Below are 20,153 nucleotides of genomic sequence, written 5' to 3'. Positions count from 1 at the left end.
AAACCACTTTGAAGTACCAGAATATTATTTTGTCAGCTTTCAGTTACCCCCGTGAAATTCTGTTTTAGCAACTGTGAAGTTTGTAATACATTGCTGATGATGGGGAGGCTGTGCGTTAGCACCCCAGGACTTATTTATTCCCTATTTCCAAGTTAGTACCCTACACCACATCTTCCCAGTTGCCCTCCACCCTGCAGCCTCTGCTAAGCACCACTGAACTGTATTTTTATGAGTTTGACTTTTTAAGATACCACATGTAAGTGAGATCATGCTGTGTTTGTCTTCCCATCTGACTTATCTCACTAGCAGAATGCCCTCTAAACCCACCCACGTTGTTGTCGCAAATGGCAGCATTTCTTTCTTTCTCAGGGCTGAATAATATTCCATTGTATATAGACACCACACCTTCTTTATCTATTCCTCAGGGGAAAGATTCTCCTGGCCTGTGAGGGAAAAATGCAGACTCTCTGGATAGCCTAATGGGATTCCTTTGAAATTTACAATGTTCCCTCCCTCCCCCACATACCCCATCTGCTTTTAGAATTCATTCTTTATCCTTGATTTCTAACAGGTTTTTTTTGCATTGAGATAATAGGGTGATCTGTTAGCTTTGTGAACTTGGATGTTCAATTTTCTCCCCAGTTTTGGGAAACTCTCAGCTATTATTTCTTTAAATAATTTTCTGCTCCCTTCTCTCTCTCCTTCAGAAACTCCAGGCACTCGAGCATTTGTTCTTTTGATGGAATCCTGTTGCTCACTTTGGCTTCCTTCACTCTTCATTCCCTTCTCTTTGTCCTCCCCAAACTGGGTTGTTTCAGAATGCCCATCCTCTCACCACTTATTCTGTCCTCCAGACACTTTACCCTCCCGCAGATGCTCTATTGCATTTTTCATTTTACTCATTGAGTTCTTCAGCCTCAGAATTTCAGCTGCGTTCTTTTTTTATGATTTATCTTTGTTAAAAATCTCGTTTTGCTCATGTATTTTTTTTTTCAAGGTTTCATTGAATTGGCCGAGTTTTCTCGTGGCTCACTGAATTTCTTCAGAGCAGCTACTTTGAAATTTTTATCAGCTAGATCACACATTTCATGCCTTTGAACTCAGTTTTGGGGGAGTTCTTACTCTCCTTGTGATGGCACGTTTCCTTAGTTTGTCACGTTCCTTGTAGCTTTGAGTTGCCACGTTCACATATGTGATAGTGGCCGCTCCTTAAAACTGTACGAATTGCCTGGAGATGGGTGTTCTGGGCCACCGCGGTAGTAGGCGGGTTCTTGGTCTCTTGGCCTGCAAGCGTCCACTCTGCTCCCTTGCTCCCTCTTGTGGTGGGATTCTGAAGCTTTTGTGTCTTCTCCGGTTCTTATCTTTAGTAAGATAACTTACCAACGGGGGGCTCCTGGGTGTCTCAGTTGGTTAAGCAACTGCCTTCTGCTCAGGTCATGATCCTGGAGTCTGGGATCGAGTCCCACATGAGGCTCTCTGATCGCCAGAGAGTCTGTTTCTCCCACTGTCCTCTCTCCTCTCATGCGCTCTCTCTCTCTCTCACTCAAATAAATAAATAAAATCTTAAAAAAAAAAAAAAAGATAACTTACCAACCGACTCCTGGAAACCTCTCCTTTGTTTTCCTGAAGGTGGTGCTGTGGCTCGTTTGTGGTTTCTCCCTGGCCCTCGATCTAGGCCTGCTGTCTGAAGGGCTCTGGGTCTACTGGGCTCTCTCCCATGTTGCACATGCGCAGGAGCTGCTGCACGGCGGGTGGAGGTGTGGGTCCAGTGCTCAGGCGTTGGGGGTGCCTGGAGAAGCACTGGTGAACTCCCGGGGTGTGCTGCTCCCACCGGCTCGTGGTGGACATTCTGCTGCACACCGTCTCCTTACTGCCTTTGGAAATTCCCATTGGCCTCTCTCCCAGTGTCCTTCCTTTCCACAGCCACGGACATCCAGCCTCTGTACTGTGGGTCCTGCTGCAGAGCAATGGGAGTCCGCCGCCGCATCCCACACCGCTGGGGTGGCCCGCGCTGCTGCACCCCTGCCCTACCCCCTGCAGCAGAGACTGCCCCAGTCTGACAGATCAGTCCCCTGCAGTGGTTCCTTGCCAAGCACAGCCCTGGGAAGGTTTATCTTAACACCTCCTCTGCTGTGACTGATTGGCCAGTCTGCTCAGATTGTTGTGTGGCCTTGTGTGGTGTTTGGTGCAGTGGCATGCTGGAAGCTCCCCTGGGGAAGGCTGGACTTGTGCACAGTCTGCCCCTTGTGTGCATAGCCACGCCCATCGGCATTCTGCAGGTTTCTCCCCAGCTGCAGGGACGGGGTCTGGCAGGGTTGGTGGCCGTTTGGTGGCTCCACTGGTTCCACAGCCCACGCTGAGTTCTGCCTGCCTGTTGCCGGGTGTGCGAGTGGGTGAGGCTCCCCTGGGTCCCATGGTGTGCGGTGCTAGATCCTAGCACCCGGCCTGGGGCTTTGGTCTGTGGATGGATGTCTAATTCCTTGTGAAAAGGCAGGATATAAAGGAGGAACATCTTAGCCACCATGATGCTGACATCAGTCTCCTTCGGCTTCTTATAAACCACATTTTTTTTTCAAGGCCTATAGCAGGGAACTTTAGCAAGACTTGAGTAGTTGTAGTTATCAGAGAGTAAAACATTTCTTCTTAAACACTCATACTACAAAACTTTTAAGTAAACCAGATGCTTGTCTTACAGCTCTAGCTCTCCTCTGCCTCGTCCTCTGTCCACCCAGTCCTTAGACTAATTATGCCATGTTTGCATAAATTCACCACAAACGTGTCTGGTTCATCTCTTGTGTGAAACGAAGACACCCCACCTCGGAAGAGTTAAGTAGGAATTTGCTTATGAGTGCCCACAGCCTGTCTCTCTTTTCCTTCTGCAAAGGGAAGGGTACAACTGACACTTCAAACATTAGAGTCACTCTGTCATGCAATTCTAAAAGACAGCCATTATTGATCGAACAGGGAAGGCAGCAGTATTCGCTTTCACGGACTTAGGATGTCTCGATGTCTACATCTCGATACCTGTGTTTTATACTTTGGCACTGAAATGGGGAAAAAAACCATCATCTAGGTTAGATTTTGTGGTTCTGTTTGGTCATGACAAATAGATGGTAGTCTTTAAAAACAGTTGGCGTCATACTCTGAAGCTTACTTTTCCTCCAACCCTGGCTTTCCCCAGGACCCTGCAAGTTCCTGCGGCCCCAGATAGATGCACAGGATTCCTTCCTCTATGATGCCTTCTGAGCCTCGGTGCCCCACTTTCTTGCCTCTTTTCCATAGTCTCTGTGAGGGCAGCTCATGTAAATGAGTATGACAGTGTGTGGGGTGGGGGAGGCTGTGGGTGAGTGTGTGTCTGGCTTACATTTCAGTCTGTCCTTCAGTGTCAACAAGGTGGACACTGGTTCCCTAGCTAAGGGCAGAAGACAGCATTGTTTCATCTCTCAGTACCCAGCTTGGCAAATAAAGACCAAAAGTGGGCTGGGGCTTTGAGTCAGATGTATCGAAGATTATTAGATCATAAACTTTTATTGGGTCCTTGTTATGTCCTCAGATATTAAGTATTTTATATGAGCTCACTTACTTAAGCCTCAAAATATCGTTATGAGGTAGTGCCCTTATTACACTCATTTTACAAATGAGGAAACTTGAGGCATGGAGAAGCCAGGTGACTTTCCAAGTCACATAGCCAGTAAGCGACAGGAAGGAATTCCAATGGTGTCCAGCAGAAATGCCTCATCCCCAGACCTGAGATACTCTCCTTCCGGGGGATTTTATTGACAGGAGACTGGAGTTCTCCTTGTGTACCTGTTGCTTCCCAAATAGACAGGGGAATATAAGAAATGATAGCATTCTACATTCTTTCTTGAATATTTCCAAGAGGTCTTCTAGCCTTGGCTAGAATGCCTGAAAGGATTAAGGAATTTAGTCTCTCTGGAAGCAACCCTGCTTCTGGACAGCCCAGAGTGACAGAAGAGTCCAGCAGGTCTCCCCTAACTTCCACGAACCTTCTACAGACCCCTGTGGAACTCTTTCTCCCTCCTGTTTTCGTGGAGCGGGGAGCCTGTGTGATTGCCTTCCTGTGGGCTGAGAAGTCAGGGAAAGGCCATCTTGCTCATTTCTGCTTCCTCTGACTTGGTGGTGTTTGAAACCAGAGTTCTCTTCAGAGGTTGGGGCAGTTGGTCTTCTAGCGGGAAGCATCCCTTAACTGACATGTCAGTGACATTGTCACAGGTCTCTAGATCTCTCCTCCCCTGGCAGACATAGGGATTTGAGGCACATCTTTACCACTCTGCATGAACACTTCTCCTCGGAGAGCCAAATACGGTGCTGAGAAGAACACCGTGTGCCAGGTGCGGCTCCTGCCTCAGTGTTTCTGACAAGATCTGTGGCGCAAGGTTTAACCAGCTGAGGCAGCTGCATCCCACTGTTCACTAAAACACTCAGCCAAGTGGCCAGAGAGGCTCAGGGGAAGATCAGTGAGGACCCTTTTTGCCTTTTTCCAAATAGTTTCTGTTATGTTGTCTTGGGGCGGATCTGTGTGCTGGTCTTCTGCAGCACACAGAAGCTCTTGGTCCTCTCCAAAGAGCAACCTGAGGAAACTCCATGGACTTCTGGGCTCCACTGAGAATGGGCAGGATGGCCTTTGTCAGGAGCCCACGTATGTGCTCTCCTGCTGCAGTCTCCCGTTGCCTGGCGGAAGGAGACCCAGAGGGAGAGCTTTTCACCCCAGTACTGTTTCTTAACAGTGTCGAATAGTTTCTTCCCACTGAAATCATAACTGAGGAAGGAGTTATTTCTGTTGTGACCTGACATGGTTCTGCTTGGAGTTAGTTCCCCTGAATTAATGTCCTGGTCCCTCTCCCCGCAGGTCACCAGCAGACATGATGAGCACCAAGGCCTTCACGCTGGTCTCTGCCGTGGAGTGGGAGCTGCTGGCGGGAGACAAGGAGCGGGTGCACATAGAATGCGTGGAGTGCTGCGGGAAGAACCTTTACCTGGGCACCAGTGACTGCGTTGTCTACCACTTCCTATTGGAGGAGCGGGCGCTGCCCACTGGGACAGCCACCTTCTCTGCCACCAAGCAGCTGCACCGACACCTGGGCTTCCGGAAGCCAGTGAATGAACTGCGAGCGGCCTCGGCCCTCAACAGGCTGCTGGTGCTCTGTGACAATTCTATCACCCTGGTCAACATGATGAGCCTGGAGCCCGTGCCCTCGGGGGCGCGCATCAAAGGGGCCACAGCGCTGGCCTTGAACGAGAACCCCGTGAACGGGGACCCGTTCTGCGTGGAAGTCTGCATCATCTCGGTCAAGCGCAGGACCATCCAGCTGTTCCTGGTGTATGAGGACCGGGTTCAGATCGTCAGGGAGGTGTCCACGCCGGAGCAGCCCCTGGCTGTGGCCGTAGACGGCCACTTCCTGTGCCTGGCTCTGACCACGCAGTACATCATACTGAACTACAACACGGGCTTCTCCCAGGACCTGTTTCCTTACTGCAGCGAGGAGAAGCGCCCCATCGTCAAGAGGATCGGGAGACAGGAATTCCTCCTGGCAGGTCCCGGAGGACTGGGTGAGCCTCCACCAACCTCCATCTCCCATCTGTCCATTCCTTTTGCCTTATCTCCGTGAGCCGTGCACAGACCCTAGCTGTGAGAGAACCTAGCTGTGAAAATAGGTACTCATGAGGAGTATTCACCAGCACTAGGGATGCGTGGCGAGATATGAACAGAATTCCGAACCAGTGTGCACTCTAACGTTCCCTTAGATTGTCCAGGGAATGTAGGGTCCATGGAACAAAACTAGGCCAGTCACAAGGTAGAGCCAGCTTTCTTCTGTGCTAGCGGAGCCTCGAGATGACTCGGGGAGAAAATTCCATTAAGTAAATAACTACAAAATAAAAATCCGTAAGCCTTCCGTATAAGATTTTTTCCACGTGGGTGGGTTTGTCAGGTTGTTTGTATTCTTCGTTATGGAAAGGAGTGGAGCTCAGACATAATTTCAGGTGTGACACCCATTACTGAACTGACTGCAGTTTCATCCCACTGCACTGTCTTGTCACCAGGCCCTGAAAGGGCTTTGGCTCTGTCATCTGGCCTTGTGAATTCCCTGTGCTGCCTTCTCGAAATTCAGGCTCAGAGCTGTTCATGGTGTGGGTGACTTGTATTTTCTTTCAGTCACGGATGGCTCATTTTAGGGTTCGTGTGTGTCTGGGAAGGGTGAGCACCCCCCTCACTCCCAGTGCTCATTAACTGTAGTCTGTGTGTAGGCATCTCATTCCAGGTGAGGGGTGCAAACATATTTTCTGGTCACAACAAAAGTTGAACCACAAACTCTGGTCAGTGAATATGTACAGATTTCTACGTTTTTAAATCAGTTTTATTTTTTTGATCCATTTTGGGTTCACAGCAGGATTGAGTGGAAAGTGCAGATTTCCCATATACCCACTACCCCCAGACTCACACATCCTGCTGCACCGTCCGCGTCTCCCCACCAGAGGGCCGCATTTATGATAATGGACGTATCTACAGGGAGAGATTATAACCTCCAAAGTCTATAGTTTATGTCAGGGTTCACTCTTGGAGTTGTACGTTCTTTGGGCTTGGACAGATGTGTAATGACATGTATCCATCATCATGGTACCATAGAGAGTATGTTCACTGATTCTCGGTGTTCAGAATTCTTGTCTTCTACCTGTTCATCCCCTATACCCCCAACCTCTGGCAACTGCTGATCTTTCCAGAATGCTGTGTAGTTGAACTCATACAGTACATTACCTTTTCACATTGACGTCTTTCACTTAGTAATATGCATTTAAGGTTCCTCTGTGTCTCTTCATAGCTCAATAGCTAAGATTTAAATATATATATATATATATATATATTTATTTATTTATTTGAGAGAGAGAGAGAGAGAGAGAGCACACACAAGCAGTCAGAGTGACAGGCAGAGGAAGGAGGCGAAGGAGGCAGAGGGAGAAGCAGGCTTCCCACCGAGCAGGAAGCCTGACATGGGGCTCGATCCCAGGGCCCCAGGATCATGACCTGAGTCAAAGGCAGATGCCTCACCGGCCGAGGCACCCAGGCGCCCCACGATAGTTCAGATTTTTACTTTTTAGAGAAAATATTCTTTACCCCAGCCACCTTTTTTTCTTAACAAAAATTCCCAATTTTAATAAAAATTTGTGTTATGGAAAACATAAGTAAATAGAATATTATAATGAGCTCCAATGTACCCATCACTCAGCTCTAGCTGTTATGAATTCCTTGCCAGTTGTTTGATTAATACACCTCCCCGTTTCCCCTGCTCGATTATCATAGCATCATGGACCTGATAGCACTTCTCCTAGACACCATTCAGTGCGAAGTTCTAACTTCCTTAAAAAAAAGAAAGAGAAAAGGAAAGAAAACCACAATACCATTGCATACCTAAAAAAAAATTTAACAGCAATTCCTTAATATTACCAAACATCAAGGCATGCCATGTTTCTCCTACTATCACACGTATACAAAGAGACATATGTAAATACTTACCTACATAAATTTGTGTGTAAGGATATGTATGTTTTCCAGTTTGAGTCAGATCCCTCATGAGGCCTCATGATCCCTCCCTACATTGCCATTGATTGATCAGTTAAGTGTCTCTCTGTCTCTTAAGTTCTCTTACGGTTCCTTCTCCTTCTCTTTTTATGTTTCCCTAACTTTTTGTTGAAGAGGTTGGATCACTTCACCTGTTACCTCCCACAGCCTGAATTTGGATGATTTTTATCCCCTTATGTTGTTTAATGTGTCAGGTTGACCTTTGCGTTTCCTGCCAGCTGATCATTAGGATGCCAGGTGTTGTCAGATTCAAGTGTGGGATGTTTGGGGATTTTTTGTTGTTGTGTTTTGTTGTTGTTTTGCTTGTCTCGGGGAGAGGCCAGACTTCGTCACCGGGGTGGAGGCCTTGCATCGGGTTGTATAATTTCTTTCTCTCTCTGCGCTGTCAGTAGCTGTTAATGAGTGATGCGTACAGCCTTTCAGTCTTGGGGCTGCCAAGTGGCAGCGTCCTCTTTCTGTCCCTTCCTCCTCCATGTGTTAACTGGACTGCTTAAGTGGAGAGGAACTTACTGTATTTGGTTGCCCCCGGGTGCATTGTTAAGAAAGGCAGAACGAGGAGGTTCTCAATGAGGTGATCCCCTCTGTCTTCCAGAAGTGGCTTTTTAAAAGATACCATGGCGCATCATGGATTCAGACACATATGGTGCGTTTCCATCTCTTTGTGCTTGTGTGGGGCTTGTCCACGTGGACTGCCAGGCACCTTCCACATGACCCTGGAACTCGGCTGGCTTCCTTGCCTTCTGGTGTGGAAGGTGTTCCAGGTTCATTGTGCGCCTTTCCTGCCCCAGATCTGGTTTCAGCCATTTCTCCAAGGACCCCTGATGTTTAGAGACCACGGGCTGGTGCTAGATCTGCTCGTTGCCCGTTGTGTTTAGGCTTCGTCATTGAACAGAGTTGGGAAAGAGGCATTTCTGTAAAGGTAAAATCCATGGTGAGGCAGTACTGATGGAAACAGTTCACGGCTCCCCGGTGTTAACCTCATCTGTGTCTGTGTTCTGTCTGCTTTCAGCCACATCGAGGGTCTTAGTAAACCACTGCCGACATCATTGTTCCTTTGACTAGTCCCACAGTACGCAGAACAACAGTACTAACACCATTGTTCCCGCAACGTAATGACCGAAAACAGTTTGATTGTTTATGGTTCTTTTTGTCTTGAGGGTCGGGTGTATATAAAACCCACCAGGAACTGACCGGTCACATTACTGTGTTCTGAAGTCACTTGGAAGAGTCCCCCTCTGTTTGGTTATCCCACCATCTGGTTACATAGTTAATTCGTCTTATTTTACTTTTGATTTTTAGGAATTGCTTTATTTTATTTTATTTTATATTTTCACTGTATAAGTACGTGCGATGTTCCAAATCATGTGGGCTACAGCAAGGTATACCCAAAGAGCTGATTCCTGTCTTCTTCCCCCTTAGGCAACCTTTATTTTTATGGTATTTTATGGTTTATCCTCTCATTTTTTTAATAAAAAATACAAATAAATATGTAAATATTAGCATCTCTTTCTCAGCACTTTTTTTTTTTTTTAGCCTAACAATGTATTAATGGAGACCCCTTTGTAATATAATCCAGAGATTTCACAGCGGCATGCTACTGCATTGTGTGGAGGTGGTGTGGTGTTTTATTTATTTTTTTTTTAATTTTATTTACTTATTTGACACACAGAGAGAGAGATCACAAGTAGGCAGAGAGGCAGGCAAAGAGAGAGGGGGAAGCAGGCTCCCTGCTGAGCAGAGAGCCTGATGCGGGACTCGATCCCAGGACCCTGGGATCATGACCAGAGCCGAAGGCAGAGGCTTAACCCACTGAGCCACCCAGGTGCTCCTGGTGTGGTGTTTTTAATCAGGCCCCTAGTAGTAGGCATGTGGGTTTTTCCAGTTTTCCAGTTTTACTAGTGCCTTATTTTTTTTATACTTTCCTGGTAGATCTATGGAAGAGCCTTTTGTAGGTGGGATTGTTGAGTCCAAATACAAATGCATGTGAGTTTTGCTAGGTATTGCTGTATTCCATTGATGAAGGTGTGCATTTTCTGTTCTCCCCAGCAACATATGACAATGCCCGTTTCCCCTCAGCTTTGCCAAAAGAGTAGGGTATGTTGCTGAGCTTCTTTCCATGTTGTCCCCAGTCCTGTACATGAGAAGTGGAATCTCAGCCTAGTTAATTGCATTTCTCCTGTGATGAGCAAGTGTGAACACTTTTTAAAAAGATTTATTTATTTATTTCAGGGTGTGGGGGGAGTGGCTCAGAGGGAGAGGGAGAGAGAATCTTAAGCAGACTCCTCTTGGAGCCCGAAGTGGGGCTCGATCTTACAACCCTGAGATCATGACCCGAGCCAAAACCGAGAGTCGGCTGCTTAACTGACTACGCCACGCAGGCGCCCCAAGAGGGGACATTTTTTCATACATTTAGGAGCCATTGCATTTCATTTGATGGGGATTGTCCTTTTCTCTTGCCATTTCTTTTAGTGTCCTGTCTGTGTTTGAGATACCAGCTTGTTGCCTGGTATAGGTTTCAAATATTTGTTTCCGGTTTTTGCCATGAAAAGCTTTTCTTCAACGTTCCTATATAATCAAATGTATTAACCTTTTTACTTTACTAAGTCTTGATTTTGAATCACAGTTAGGCGAGAAGTCTACCACCGAACCACTAGTGCACGTGACTTCAAGTCATCCTTAGGGTCGCTTCCCTCTCTTCTGGTTACAGACAAAAATCACCCATGTTTTCTGCTGGTACTTTTGTGGTTTCATTTTTCACAATGCGGAGTATAAGGAACAGATTTAGTTTTTCCTTTTCTCTATGGCTGTCCATTATCCCAGCCATCCTACTACAGAGCCCACCCTCTGTCACTGATACAGACAGCCACCTTTAACACACACCGAATTCTCTTATGCCTTTGGGTCTATCTCTGGATTTTCTGTTCTGTTCCATCAGTGTGTTCGTCTGCTTATGAGCCCGTACCTTACTGTTTCAGTTATAAAGGCTTTATAGGGAAAACGTTTGACGCCAATCACTTGTAAGCTCTCTTATACGTTACCTATATACAGGTTCTGTATGCAGCATGGTAATCAGCAGCTTTATTACATGGCTTCAGAATTAAGTTCAGATACGGACGCCTGGGTGGCTCAGTTAGTTAGGCTCATGACCCTGGGATCCTGGGATGGAGTCCCACCCCCAACACCCATGTCGCTCACCGGGGAGTCTGCTTCTCCTTCTGTTCCTCTCCCTCCCCCAACTTGTGCTCTTTCTCTCTCCCTGTCTCTCTCAAATACATAAATAAAATCTTTATTTAAAAAGAGTTAAGTTCAAATAAATACTCTAATGAATGCAAATGCACCTTTAAACATATGAAAGCTATGTATTTTCATTTTGCTTCTCTTTCTCCCTGAAGGTTTCTCCTGTGTCATGAGAAACCACTCTTAGCCTTTTGCCTTAGCTTAGATTTTCCTGTTCTCAGCAATATTTTGTTGAAATTTTCGTAATGCGATTGAGTCTTGTGATTTTAAACTCTGTCCTTTGATACCACTTCTTGAAAAATGCAGACAATTAAGCCTCTCCCGACTCCTCATGGCCCCCTGGCTGCCTGGCTCCCTCTCCTTCTCCCAGCTCAGATAAGGGGACCTCTGATATTTAAAGCGTTCAACGTTGAAAATAATGCTTTTTAAAAATGTACCATGTATACATTTGTTACATTTGTTACATTTGCACGTTGACAGCACTTGACTCCAACAATATAGAAACAATAGTATTTGTCATCTGCTCTGCAGGCATGTAATTAATTGGGGGGTGTTAATAACAGTACCTCCATGCCTAAGTGGTTCTGGGTACCTTCTAGTGCCTGACCTGGGCCCATCAGCTGCCAGTGACCACTCTGCTCTTTTATTCCAGTGTCATCTTCTGCTTTTTGGGTAAACAGAAGCCTTTGTTCTGGACCTCTGGTTTCTGCCCATTCTGTTATAAGAACATTCATGTCAGAGCCTCTGCACTGCATATCTCCTGGGCTGGGTGGTACCCAGCCTTACATGGGTAAAGGCAGTCACTGGGATTTAATTCCAGGAGGAGGCAGGACCGCATCTTACAGTCCGCGTTCCTGGGGGAGTGCGCTATTCATTGTTATTTGACCTGAAATCTGGCAGCATCCTTAGGCTTAAGGTTTACGATTTGCCAGGCACCCTGGGGGAGCGGCGTGCCTTCAGGTTATTCCAGCTGGCTGGCTTTAAATGCACAGAAGGGCCAAGAGAGTGCTTCCTCCTCCAAAGCTCAGTCCTCCTTCCAGAGTCTTAATGCTTCCCAGAGCCTTGGGCCTCACTTTCTCCCCACCAGTTTTTAATGCTGCCTGAACACCTGGACAGTGCTGTTGGTAGGCTAGTTCCGATGGTAATGATGTTCTCTCTGGTATGGTAAAACACTGGCAATGCCAAACCCAGGGCCTTGGGTCCCAGGCATTGTCCCACCTCGGCGACAGAACCAGCCTACTCTCTTTATTCTGCCTTACCAGCCTCGGGAGCAGTCCTCCCTCACACTCTGCAGATGACGGTCCCTCTCGGGTCATCCTGTACTCTGCTATGGCTTCTGGTGTGCTCTGTGGAAGCATGGTGTGTCCCCCCTTCCTGCCTTCAGGAAGCATGCTACCACCACCCCCTGAGAAAGCCCTGGAACCCCAGGCTTGTGTCTCTTCAAAGTCTGTGACCTCCAGTTCCAGGAAGTGCCAACACTGCCTCTCAACCAGCTCTGCATCCTGGTCCCTGTTTCGTTTCAGACTCCAGAGTCTGTTCGATCTCGAGGCTGACTCCCGCATGGTGGTCCTTGCCCCCCCTTTTCTCTTGCTCCTACTGAGTCTGTGGCCGGGTTCCCCAATTCACCCCCAGAAGTGGCTGCCCCCTCTGTTGTGCCCCAGCCCTGGCCTGGTCCATCCCGCCTCTGTGGTGGCAGGCAGCCATCCGGCCCTCCCCTGTGTGGCTCCTTGCACACGCCCTTCACACTCCTGCCCAGCTGGCCTTCAGAAGCCCCTGCGATCTATAACAAGTGCAGGCCACACTCCTCAGCCCGCCTAGGGGCCAGCGCTGCCCATTCCAATGCCAACTTGACTTTCAAACATGGTTTGTCCTGTTCTGGGGACACATGCCTGCCCCACTGCTGCCCCCTGCATGTGTCCTCTTCCCTGTGCAGGCTGGGCTCTGATCACTCAGCTCTGGACTTGACCTCCAGCAGCACTCCATCTGCACTCGGAAAGTTTTTTGTGCCTTTCTGTGCCCTGGTCTCCATCTCTTGTGTGGTCATTGTTTAGGCATTTCCCTTAACACCTTCACCACCTTGAACCCTTGAATCCATTGTCCGTCTCTTGGTAGTGAACTCCGTGCCTCACACAGTGAATGTTCACTGAACTGAAATCACTGCTCAACACGCTAATTTGTAGTAGTTCTTTTTGTCTGTACTCATTTAAGAGAGAGAATTCTTTTCTGTTTGCGGTGCGTTCACCCAGAGCCACGTCATCTTTTAATTTATTATACTTAATTTTATACTACTATATTATTTATACTATAATATATAATATATATATACTATACTATACTACTATACTATAATATATAATATATATAATATATATACTACTCTATTATATTATTACTACTATATTATATATAGTACTACAATACTACTATTATATATATAATACTATATATATAATATATATACTATACTATATATAATATATACTACTATATTATATAATATATATTATATATATTATACTACTATATTATATACTACTATATACTAAAAATATCGCAGAGACCACCCTTGTACTTATTGGTTGGCAATAGATTTAAAAGTGGAATCAATTAAATTCAGTTTGGGTAGATAATACCCAAATTATTCTTCAAAATATATTTCCTTATACCATACCAATACTTGTCTTTATCTGTCTATAACATTTGGCCAATCTGATGAGTAGAAGTTGTTTTTACTGTTTTTCATTTAAACATGTCCCCTTAGTTATTGATGAATATGAGGCTCTCTTCATATATTTATTAGCCATTTGCATTTTGTCTTTTGTGATTTATTCATTTATAGCCTCTCTTTCTGTATTGAGTCGTTGGTCTTTTTCCTAATGATGTTTGGAGACTCTGAAGGGCCAAAGGGAAATGCTCCAGATCAGATGGTTTACATAAAGCAATTGTGACTTCTTAGTAGACGACATGTACACACACAGACACACACACACACACTCTCTCTCTCTCTAGGCTTATTGTGCCCTCATCTTTTTTTTTTTTAATTCAAGGTAGCTAACATATACTGTAGTTTCAGGAGTAGAATTTGTTGATTTATCAGTTGCCTATAACACCCAGCACCCATCACAGCAAGTGCCCTCCTTCATGCCCATCACCCAACTAGCCCATCCCACCCCTCCCCCCAGCAACCCTCAGTTTGGGAGTTCCAGTTGTTGCTCGCACATGCCGAGAACCCATATGTAACTTGTTAAGGAGGCTGTAACAGTGCTCTGAGCACAGCGTTGTTCTTCCGGGAGGGCCTCGAGTGTGTTCGGCAAGAGCAGGGCGAGTACGCATGTGTGAGGTTCCATGTGCTACCCAGTTTCAGGAATGGCCCAATTCAGAGGAAAAGAGCTATGTTTGTAATTAATTGATTAACTGTAGTGTATTTTAGTCTTTGTAACTACAGAAAATTTTAGCGCGTTGATGATTTCACAGTTTAGGAATTTTGCTATATGCTACAGTTGAGATAACCTTCCCTTTTTTAAATCTTGAAGTTCTCTGCCTACCTCTGTGTCTCCCCTCCCTGTTCTCCATCCTGTACAGCAGAGACCAGGTGTCGTGGTGGTTTTCAGGCAACAACATGCTGTTTCTAAAGGTGTTTTACGTCAACTCGTTTGAAAACTAAGTTATATTGGACTGACTTTCCTTTGCAAATGTATTAATTGTGGTAAACCCCAGTATCTGCAGACTATATAGCTCATCGAGAAATGGCTGGTCTGGTGCTTCATGGACAAGACAGATAAACTGTCATTTGTTATGGAAGTTATGGACAAACACTCAACAGCAGTGTGTCTTGCAGTGCAAAATTGGTTCTGTCCCTGCGTTCAAGGATGCATGTGTCCAATATTAGACTGCAGCTCCGAGCAGGGGCAGTTCCTGATAGGACGCCTTGCGCAGTGCCTGGCACATTGTAGGAGCTCAGCAAATGTTTGAGGGAATGTATTCAATATTCATTCAACAAGGAAGGGCCATAACTTAGGCACGCTAACCAGCTGGAGGACTGGATGTGGGAAAGACCTTGTAGAGCTGCTTAAATTGCTGAGAAGTAACTTTTTCCACACAGCTGAGGACATGTGCTTTTTACACCTTCCAGGGGGTACATGTAAACCTTTTTTAAAGCTCATTTTTAACTGGAAGTAAATGAAAGGTACACATTCAGGGTGAGGTAGTTCTTGTCCTGATAAAGTCATGTAGGCTTCTTCACACCTGTAGCATATTCTTTTTTTTTTAAGATTTTATTTATTTATTTGACAGACAGAGATCACAAGTAGGCATAGTGGCAGGCAGAGAGAGAGGAGGAAGCAGGCTCCCTGCTGAGCAGAGAGCCCGATGTGGGGCTGGATCCCAGGACCCTGAGATCATGACCTGAGCCTAGAGCAGAAGCTTTAACCCACTGAGCCACCCAGGCGCCCCTCTGCAGCATATTCTGTCATCTTTCTGATCTTAAACCAGAAGGAAGAAGTGGATGGCATTCTGCCCCCAGACCCATCTACAGGAAGGAAAAATGCCACAGGTCTTCGGAGGCGCACCTGACTCTTCCCGTTTTTACAGGCATGTTCGCCACAGTTGCTGGTATATCTCAGCGGGCCCCTGTGCGCTGGTCAGAGAATGTGATCGGCGCAGCCATTTGCTTCCCGTATGTCATAGCGCTTGATGACGAATTCATCACGGTGCACAGCATGTTGGACCAGCAGCAGAAGCAGACCCTGCCCTTTAAGGAAGGCCACATTCTACAGGATTTTGAAGGTACTACTTTGCACAGAAATCTCAATGAAATTGAGTTATCAATCCGTTTGTGATGTTCAGTAGATGTTAGTAAGGATCCATTCAGAGCTGGACCTCAGGCTAACCTTTGAAGATACAGAGGTGCTGGTAATGAGGTCTCCGGGCTCCAGGACCTCCAAGGGCAAAGGGGAGATAGACATTTGGACAGAGAGCTGTAGCAGTGGAAGAGTTTGATAGGCATGAAACAAGGCCAATTGGGAGAGCAGAGGAGGAAGTGTTTCTTGGAAATATCAGGGAGGGCTTCCTGAAGGAGATGGTATTTTAGCCAAATCTGTGAGGATGAGTAGGAGTCAGCCAAGCAGATCTGGTGTGAAAGAACGCCAGGTAGAGGGAAAGGTGCCTGCAGATCTGCGCAAGAGGGAGCCCTGAGCTTTGGGCCATGCAAGCAATTAAGAATGATTATAGCACGTCATGCGTGAGGGGGGCTGGCCTGAGATGAGGCTGCAGCAGACCAGGGCTATCCGGACAGACCTCCCCTTGTGTGCACCAGTGAGCCAGGCAAGGGATTTCTTTCACTTTTCCTAAATTTTATTATGAACATTTTCAAACGTACTGAAAAGTCGAACGGAAAACAAAGTGAAGCACCATAGACCGTTCAGCTAGACTCAACACTTGTAAACATTTTGCCAAGCCATTCAAAAGTAAGAAAAAGACATCATGACAGTTAATCTGAAATACTTCAACATGCATCTCTTAAGAATGAGAGCATTTTCCTATGTAACTGCAAAGCCCTTGCACCCCTTAGAAAATGAACTCTAATATCCTGGCCATGTTCAGATTTTCCCAGTTGTTCGAAGAAGATCTTTTATGATATTTTCCTCAAACTGAGAACAAATCTAGATTTATACTTTGCATTTGCCACTTAAGAATTTTAGCTCACTGGGGCGCCTGGGTGGCTCAGTGGGTTAAGCCGCTGCCTTCGGCTCAGGTCATGATCTCAGGGTCCTGGGATCGAGTCCCACATCGGGCTCTCTGCTCAGCAAGAAGCCTGCTTCCCTCTCTCTCTCTCTCTGCCTTCCTCTCCGTCTACTTGTGATCTCTCTCTGTCAAATAAATAAATAAAATCTTTAAAAAAAAAAAAAAAAAAGAATTTTAGCTCACCAAACATGCCCTTCCTGTTCAAGACGCGACAGATATCACTTACTAAAGACTTTCAGCCCCCATATTAAGTGTGTCACACTTCAGTCAGGGGCCCCAACACACACATCAGAAGAGCATGTCTCATAACAATATCCTGGTGCCGTGGACCGGTGGCAGAGGTGGGCATGGGGTCATGGGCACATAGAGGCTGCTGATGTAACCTCCCCTGCCCCCGGTGCAAACAAGGGGAGGCTTCCCAGGAAAAGGGACACCGGCGTAGAGAAGGGACAGAATCTCATCTGAGTATGAGAAAATGACTTCGCTTGTGATATAGAAGACACGTAATCTGAGCAAGAGAGCAGAGTGGGAAGACTATAAGGAAGATGTCCAGGTAAGGAAAGATGAGGCCTTCCGTGACACCAGACAGTGGGGCTGGAGTGGAACGATGGCTTCCTAGGAGAGAAGAGTGGAGGATCTGGGAAGACTTGGCTGACCCTGAGTCATCCTTCAGACAGGAAGGAAACATCATCTCATTGCTTCCTGTGCACAGGTGATAGTTTTCTTAAAAGAGTGTGTCTGGAAGGGAGCAAAGCCCAAAGCTTCATAGCAGGAGTGTGCCTTCGATTAGAGCTCCAGTTCTGTGGACTGTCTGCACAAGGTCTCACAAATCTCATGAGGGTGATGGCCACGTGTCAGGTGACCTCACAGGGCTGTGGGGAAGTGATAAGGTCTGACCAAGACTTGGTTATTTAGATGGTAGGTGAATATGAAATACCTCATGGTTCAGAGTGTAGTATTATAATCTTAGTTTCCTATAAGCTAACATGGAAAGAAAAGAATTCTTAAAAAATTTTATAGGAAGTATAGCATAATTCTCATAGATCACCATAATTGATCTCTACAACTTCTTTGGACCATATGTTATATATCTACTCAACTGATTTTATTTTATTTTATTAAGATTTTAGTTATTTATTTGAGAGAGAGACAGAGCATGAGCAGAGGTAGAGGGAGAAGCAGACTCCCTGCTGAGGGCCAAGCCCAACACGGGCTCAATCCCAGGACCCTGGGATCTTGACCTAAGGTGAAGTCAGATGCTTACCAACTGAGCCAACCAGGTGCCCCACTACAAAGCTGATTTTAAATTAATCAGCCCCCCCCTTTTTTTAAAGATTTTATTTATTTGAGAGAGTGAGAGAGCATGAGAAGGGGGCGGGTCAGAGGGAGAAACAGACTCCCCGCAGAGCTGGGAGCCCAATGTGGGACTTGATCCGGGGACTCCAGGATCACGGCCTGAGCTGAAGGCAGTCACTTAACCAACTGAGCCACCCAGGTGCCCAGCACTTTCAAATAAATGGCAGAAAAGCATATTTTTTACTTTGGAAATGTGGTATAGCATCCACTCTTTTCCTGACAGTTAACAATATGGGAGGAAGGAAAGAAAGGCATTGCAATGTATAATTTCTTTAGGAATTTTGTGTTGGGAGAACTACAGTGAAATCAGCCATCAGATTGGATGACAAGCTCGTTTTGGGAGAGCAGCGTATGTCTGTGCCATATGTTCTTTCTCTTTCCACCACTGTTGAATTTTTCCCCAGGAAGAGTGATTGTTGCCACCAGTAAAGGAGTTTACATCTTGGTTCCATTACCCCTGGAAAAGCAAATACAGGATCTTCTAGCAAGTCATAGAGTGGAAGAGGCTTTGGTTTTAGCAAAAGGAGCCCGGAGGAACATTCCAAAAGAAAAATTTCAGGTTTGTAATTAAGTTGGCCTCAAGAACGCATGCCGCCAGGCCGCCAGCTAGCGAACATTCGGATCTCACTAACACACGTTGGCCCTCTCTGTGCGCCACGACCGTGCAGATCGGTTTTGGCTCTGGTGTTTTGTTTTCACAGCCTGTCCACGTCACACAGGTACGGAGGCTGTTTGCAGAGCAGTCCGGGACAGCTGGACTGAGGTCTCACTGCCCACCGAGCCCAATAAACCTCTGGTTTGATTCTGGTGTCTCATATACACACCAAGTAGTATTTCTAATCGACTCTCTTCTTCAGTGGGCCTTCAGAGAAGAGTCAGGAGCATAGTTCTCATGAACCAACAGAGTAACCATATCAGCAAATCACAGTTAAATATTCAGAATTGGTAAATACAACAGAGATAGGATTACTTTAAAATATCAGGAAGAAGTAAAGACAAATTTAGACCTTGGATCAAAAGAGATCAAGTCTACTTAACTTTCAGATAAGGAGATGGTAGAAACTCATTCATTCAGTCTTTTTTTTTTTTTTTAAGATTTTATTTATTTATTTGACAAAGAGAGACACAGAGAGAGGGGGAACACAAGCAGGGGGAGTGGGAGAGGAGGAAGCAGGCTTCCCACCGAGCAGGGAGCCCGATGTGAGCCTCGATCCCAGGACCCTGGGATCATGACCTGAGCTGAAGGCAGCCACTTAACCCCTGAGCTACCCAGGTGCCCACATGCAGTTTTTCTGAACAAAAAGACAGTATGGTCTTATAAGGAGAGTAGGGGAATAGATGAAATGCCCTAAAACGGGGCTGGATATCTTCAATTTCTATGATTATATAAAAAAGAGTGGACTTTACAGATAATGCTATAGAAGCCAACATTAGTAAGAAAAAAATCCCAGCTGGTTCCTGTGGAATTATAAATATGTGAAACTACAATAAACTTCTTGTTCAAATTAGAAAAAAAAATTTTTTTTAATTCTAAATTAGAATTTGTCTCCTGATTTAGAATTTGTATTTGTTGGGATGGGGTTGAATGTTAAAAGTTTAGTCTTCTAGTATCTATAGGAAAAGCTTTGCTAGCCATACTGATAAATGGCCCAATACTGCAGGAATCCATCTAATTATTTCTGGAGGAGAAAACTTTTAATGCACTCGAGACAGCAACTTTAATGTAGTTGGGGTGATAAAACTGATCACTCTCTCTCTCTCTCTCCTGCCTCTCTGCATGCTTGTGATCTCTGTCTGTTAAATAAATAAATAAAATCTTAAAAAAAAAAAAAACTGATCCAAGAATCACAGGTTATTTTTATGTCCAATGAAATCAGGTTCCCTAGAATTTGCTGCTTGATCGGTTGTTAGGTTAGTTCATGTCACGCTATGTATGTGAAAGTAATGAGACATCCTGCGGGCGTGTGTGTGCTGTGCTGAATATTGAAACTGATCACACAAAGCTCTCTGATGTAATCATGATCCCTTGACAGCTACCAATCACTCTGATTCCCACACGATTCACTGACTGCTGTGGAATGAGGTAATGCCTTCTGACCTCAGTTGCTTTCTGCCACCAAGAAGACCAGACGTGTAATTTACGGTTATGGGTATGAAAGTGGGAATCTTTTTGTCATTTTTTTTCTTTTTTTGTATTTTGATGCACGATGTTACATTAATT

General features: G+C 45.7%; 1 protein-coding gene across 3 annotated transcripts in view; it reads left to right on the top strand.

Annotated features, from left to right (window-relative positions):
- TGFBRAP1 (transforming growth factor beta receptor associated protein 1) overlaps window positions 1-20,153 on the top strand; it is a 72,646-nt gene that overhangs the window by 25,991 nt on the left and 26,502 nt on the right. For 2 of the 3 annotated variants that reach the window (XM_047745152.1, XM_047745151.1), the window contains exons 2-4: window positions 4,871-5,571; window positions 15,425-15,619; window positions 18,337-18,491. In XM_047745152.1, coding sequence (XP_047601108.1) covers window positions 4,884-5,571; window positions 15,425-15,619; window positions 18,337-18,491 — 1,038 coding nt within the window. In that variant the 5' untranslated portion in view covers window positions 4,871-4,883. Of the gene's footprint in view, window positions 1-4,233; window positions 4,353-4,870; window positions 5,572-15,424; window positions 15,620-18,336; window positions 18,492-20,153 lie in introns of those variants that run through there. The other variant, XM_047745150.1, reaches the window with a different exon arrangement.

This window comes from Lutra lutra, chromosome 9 (genome assembly GCF_902655055.1).
Source record: "Lutra lutra chromosome 9, mLutLut1.2, whole genome shotgun sequence".
Classification (NCBI taxonomy): domain Eukaryota; kingdom Metazoa; phylum Chordata; class Mammalia; order Carnivora; family Mustelidae; genus Lutra; species Lutra lutra.
This window is presented reverse-complemented; position numbering and strand designations above follow the sequence as displayed.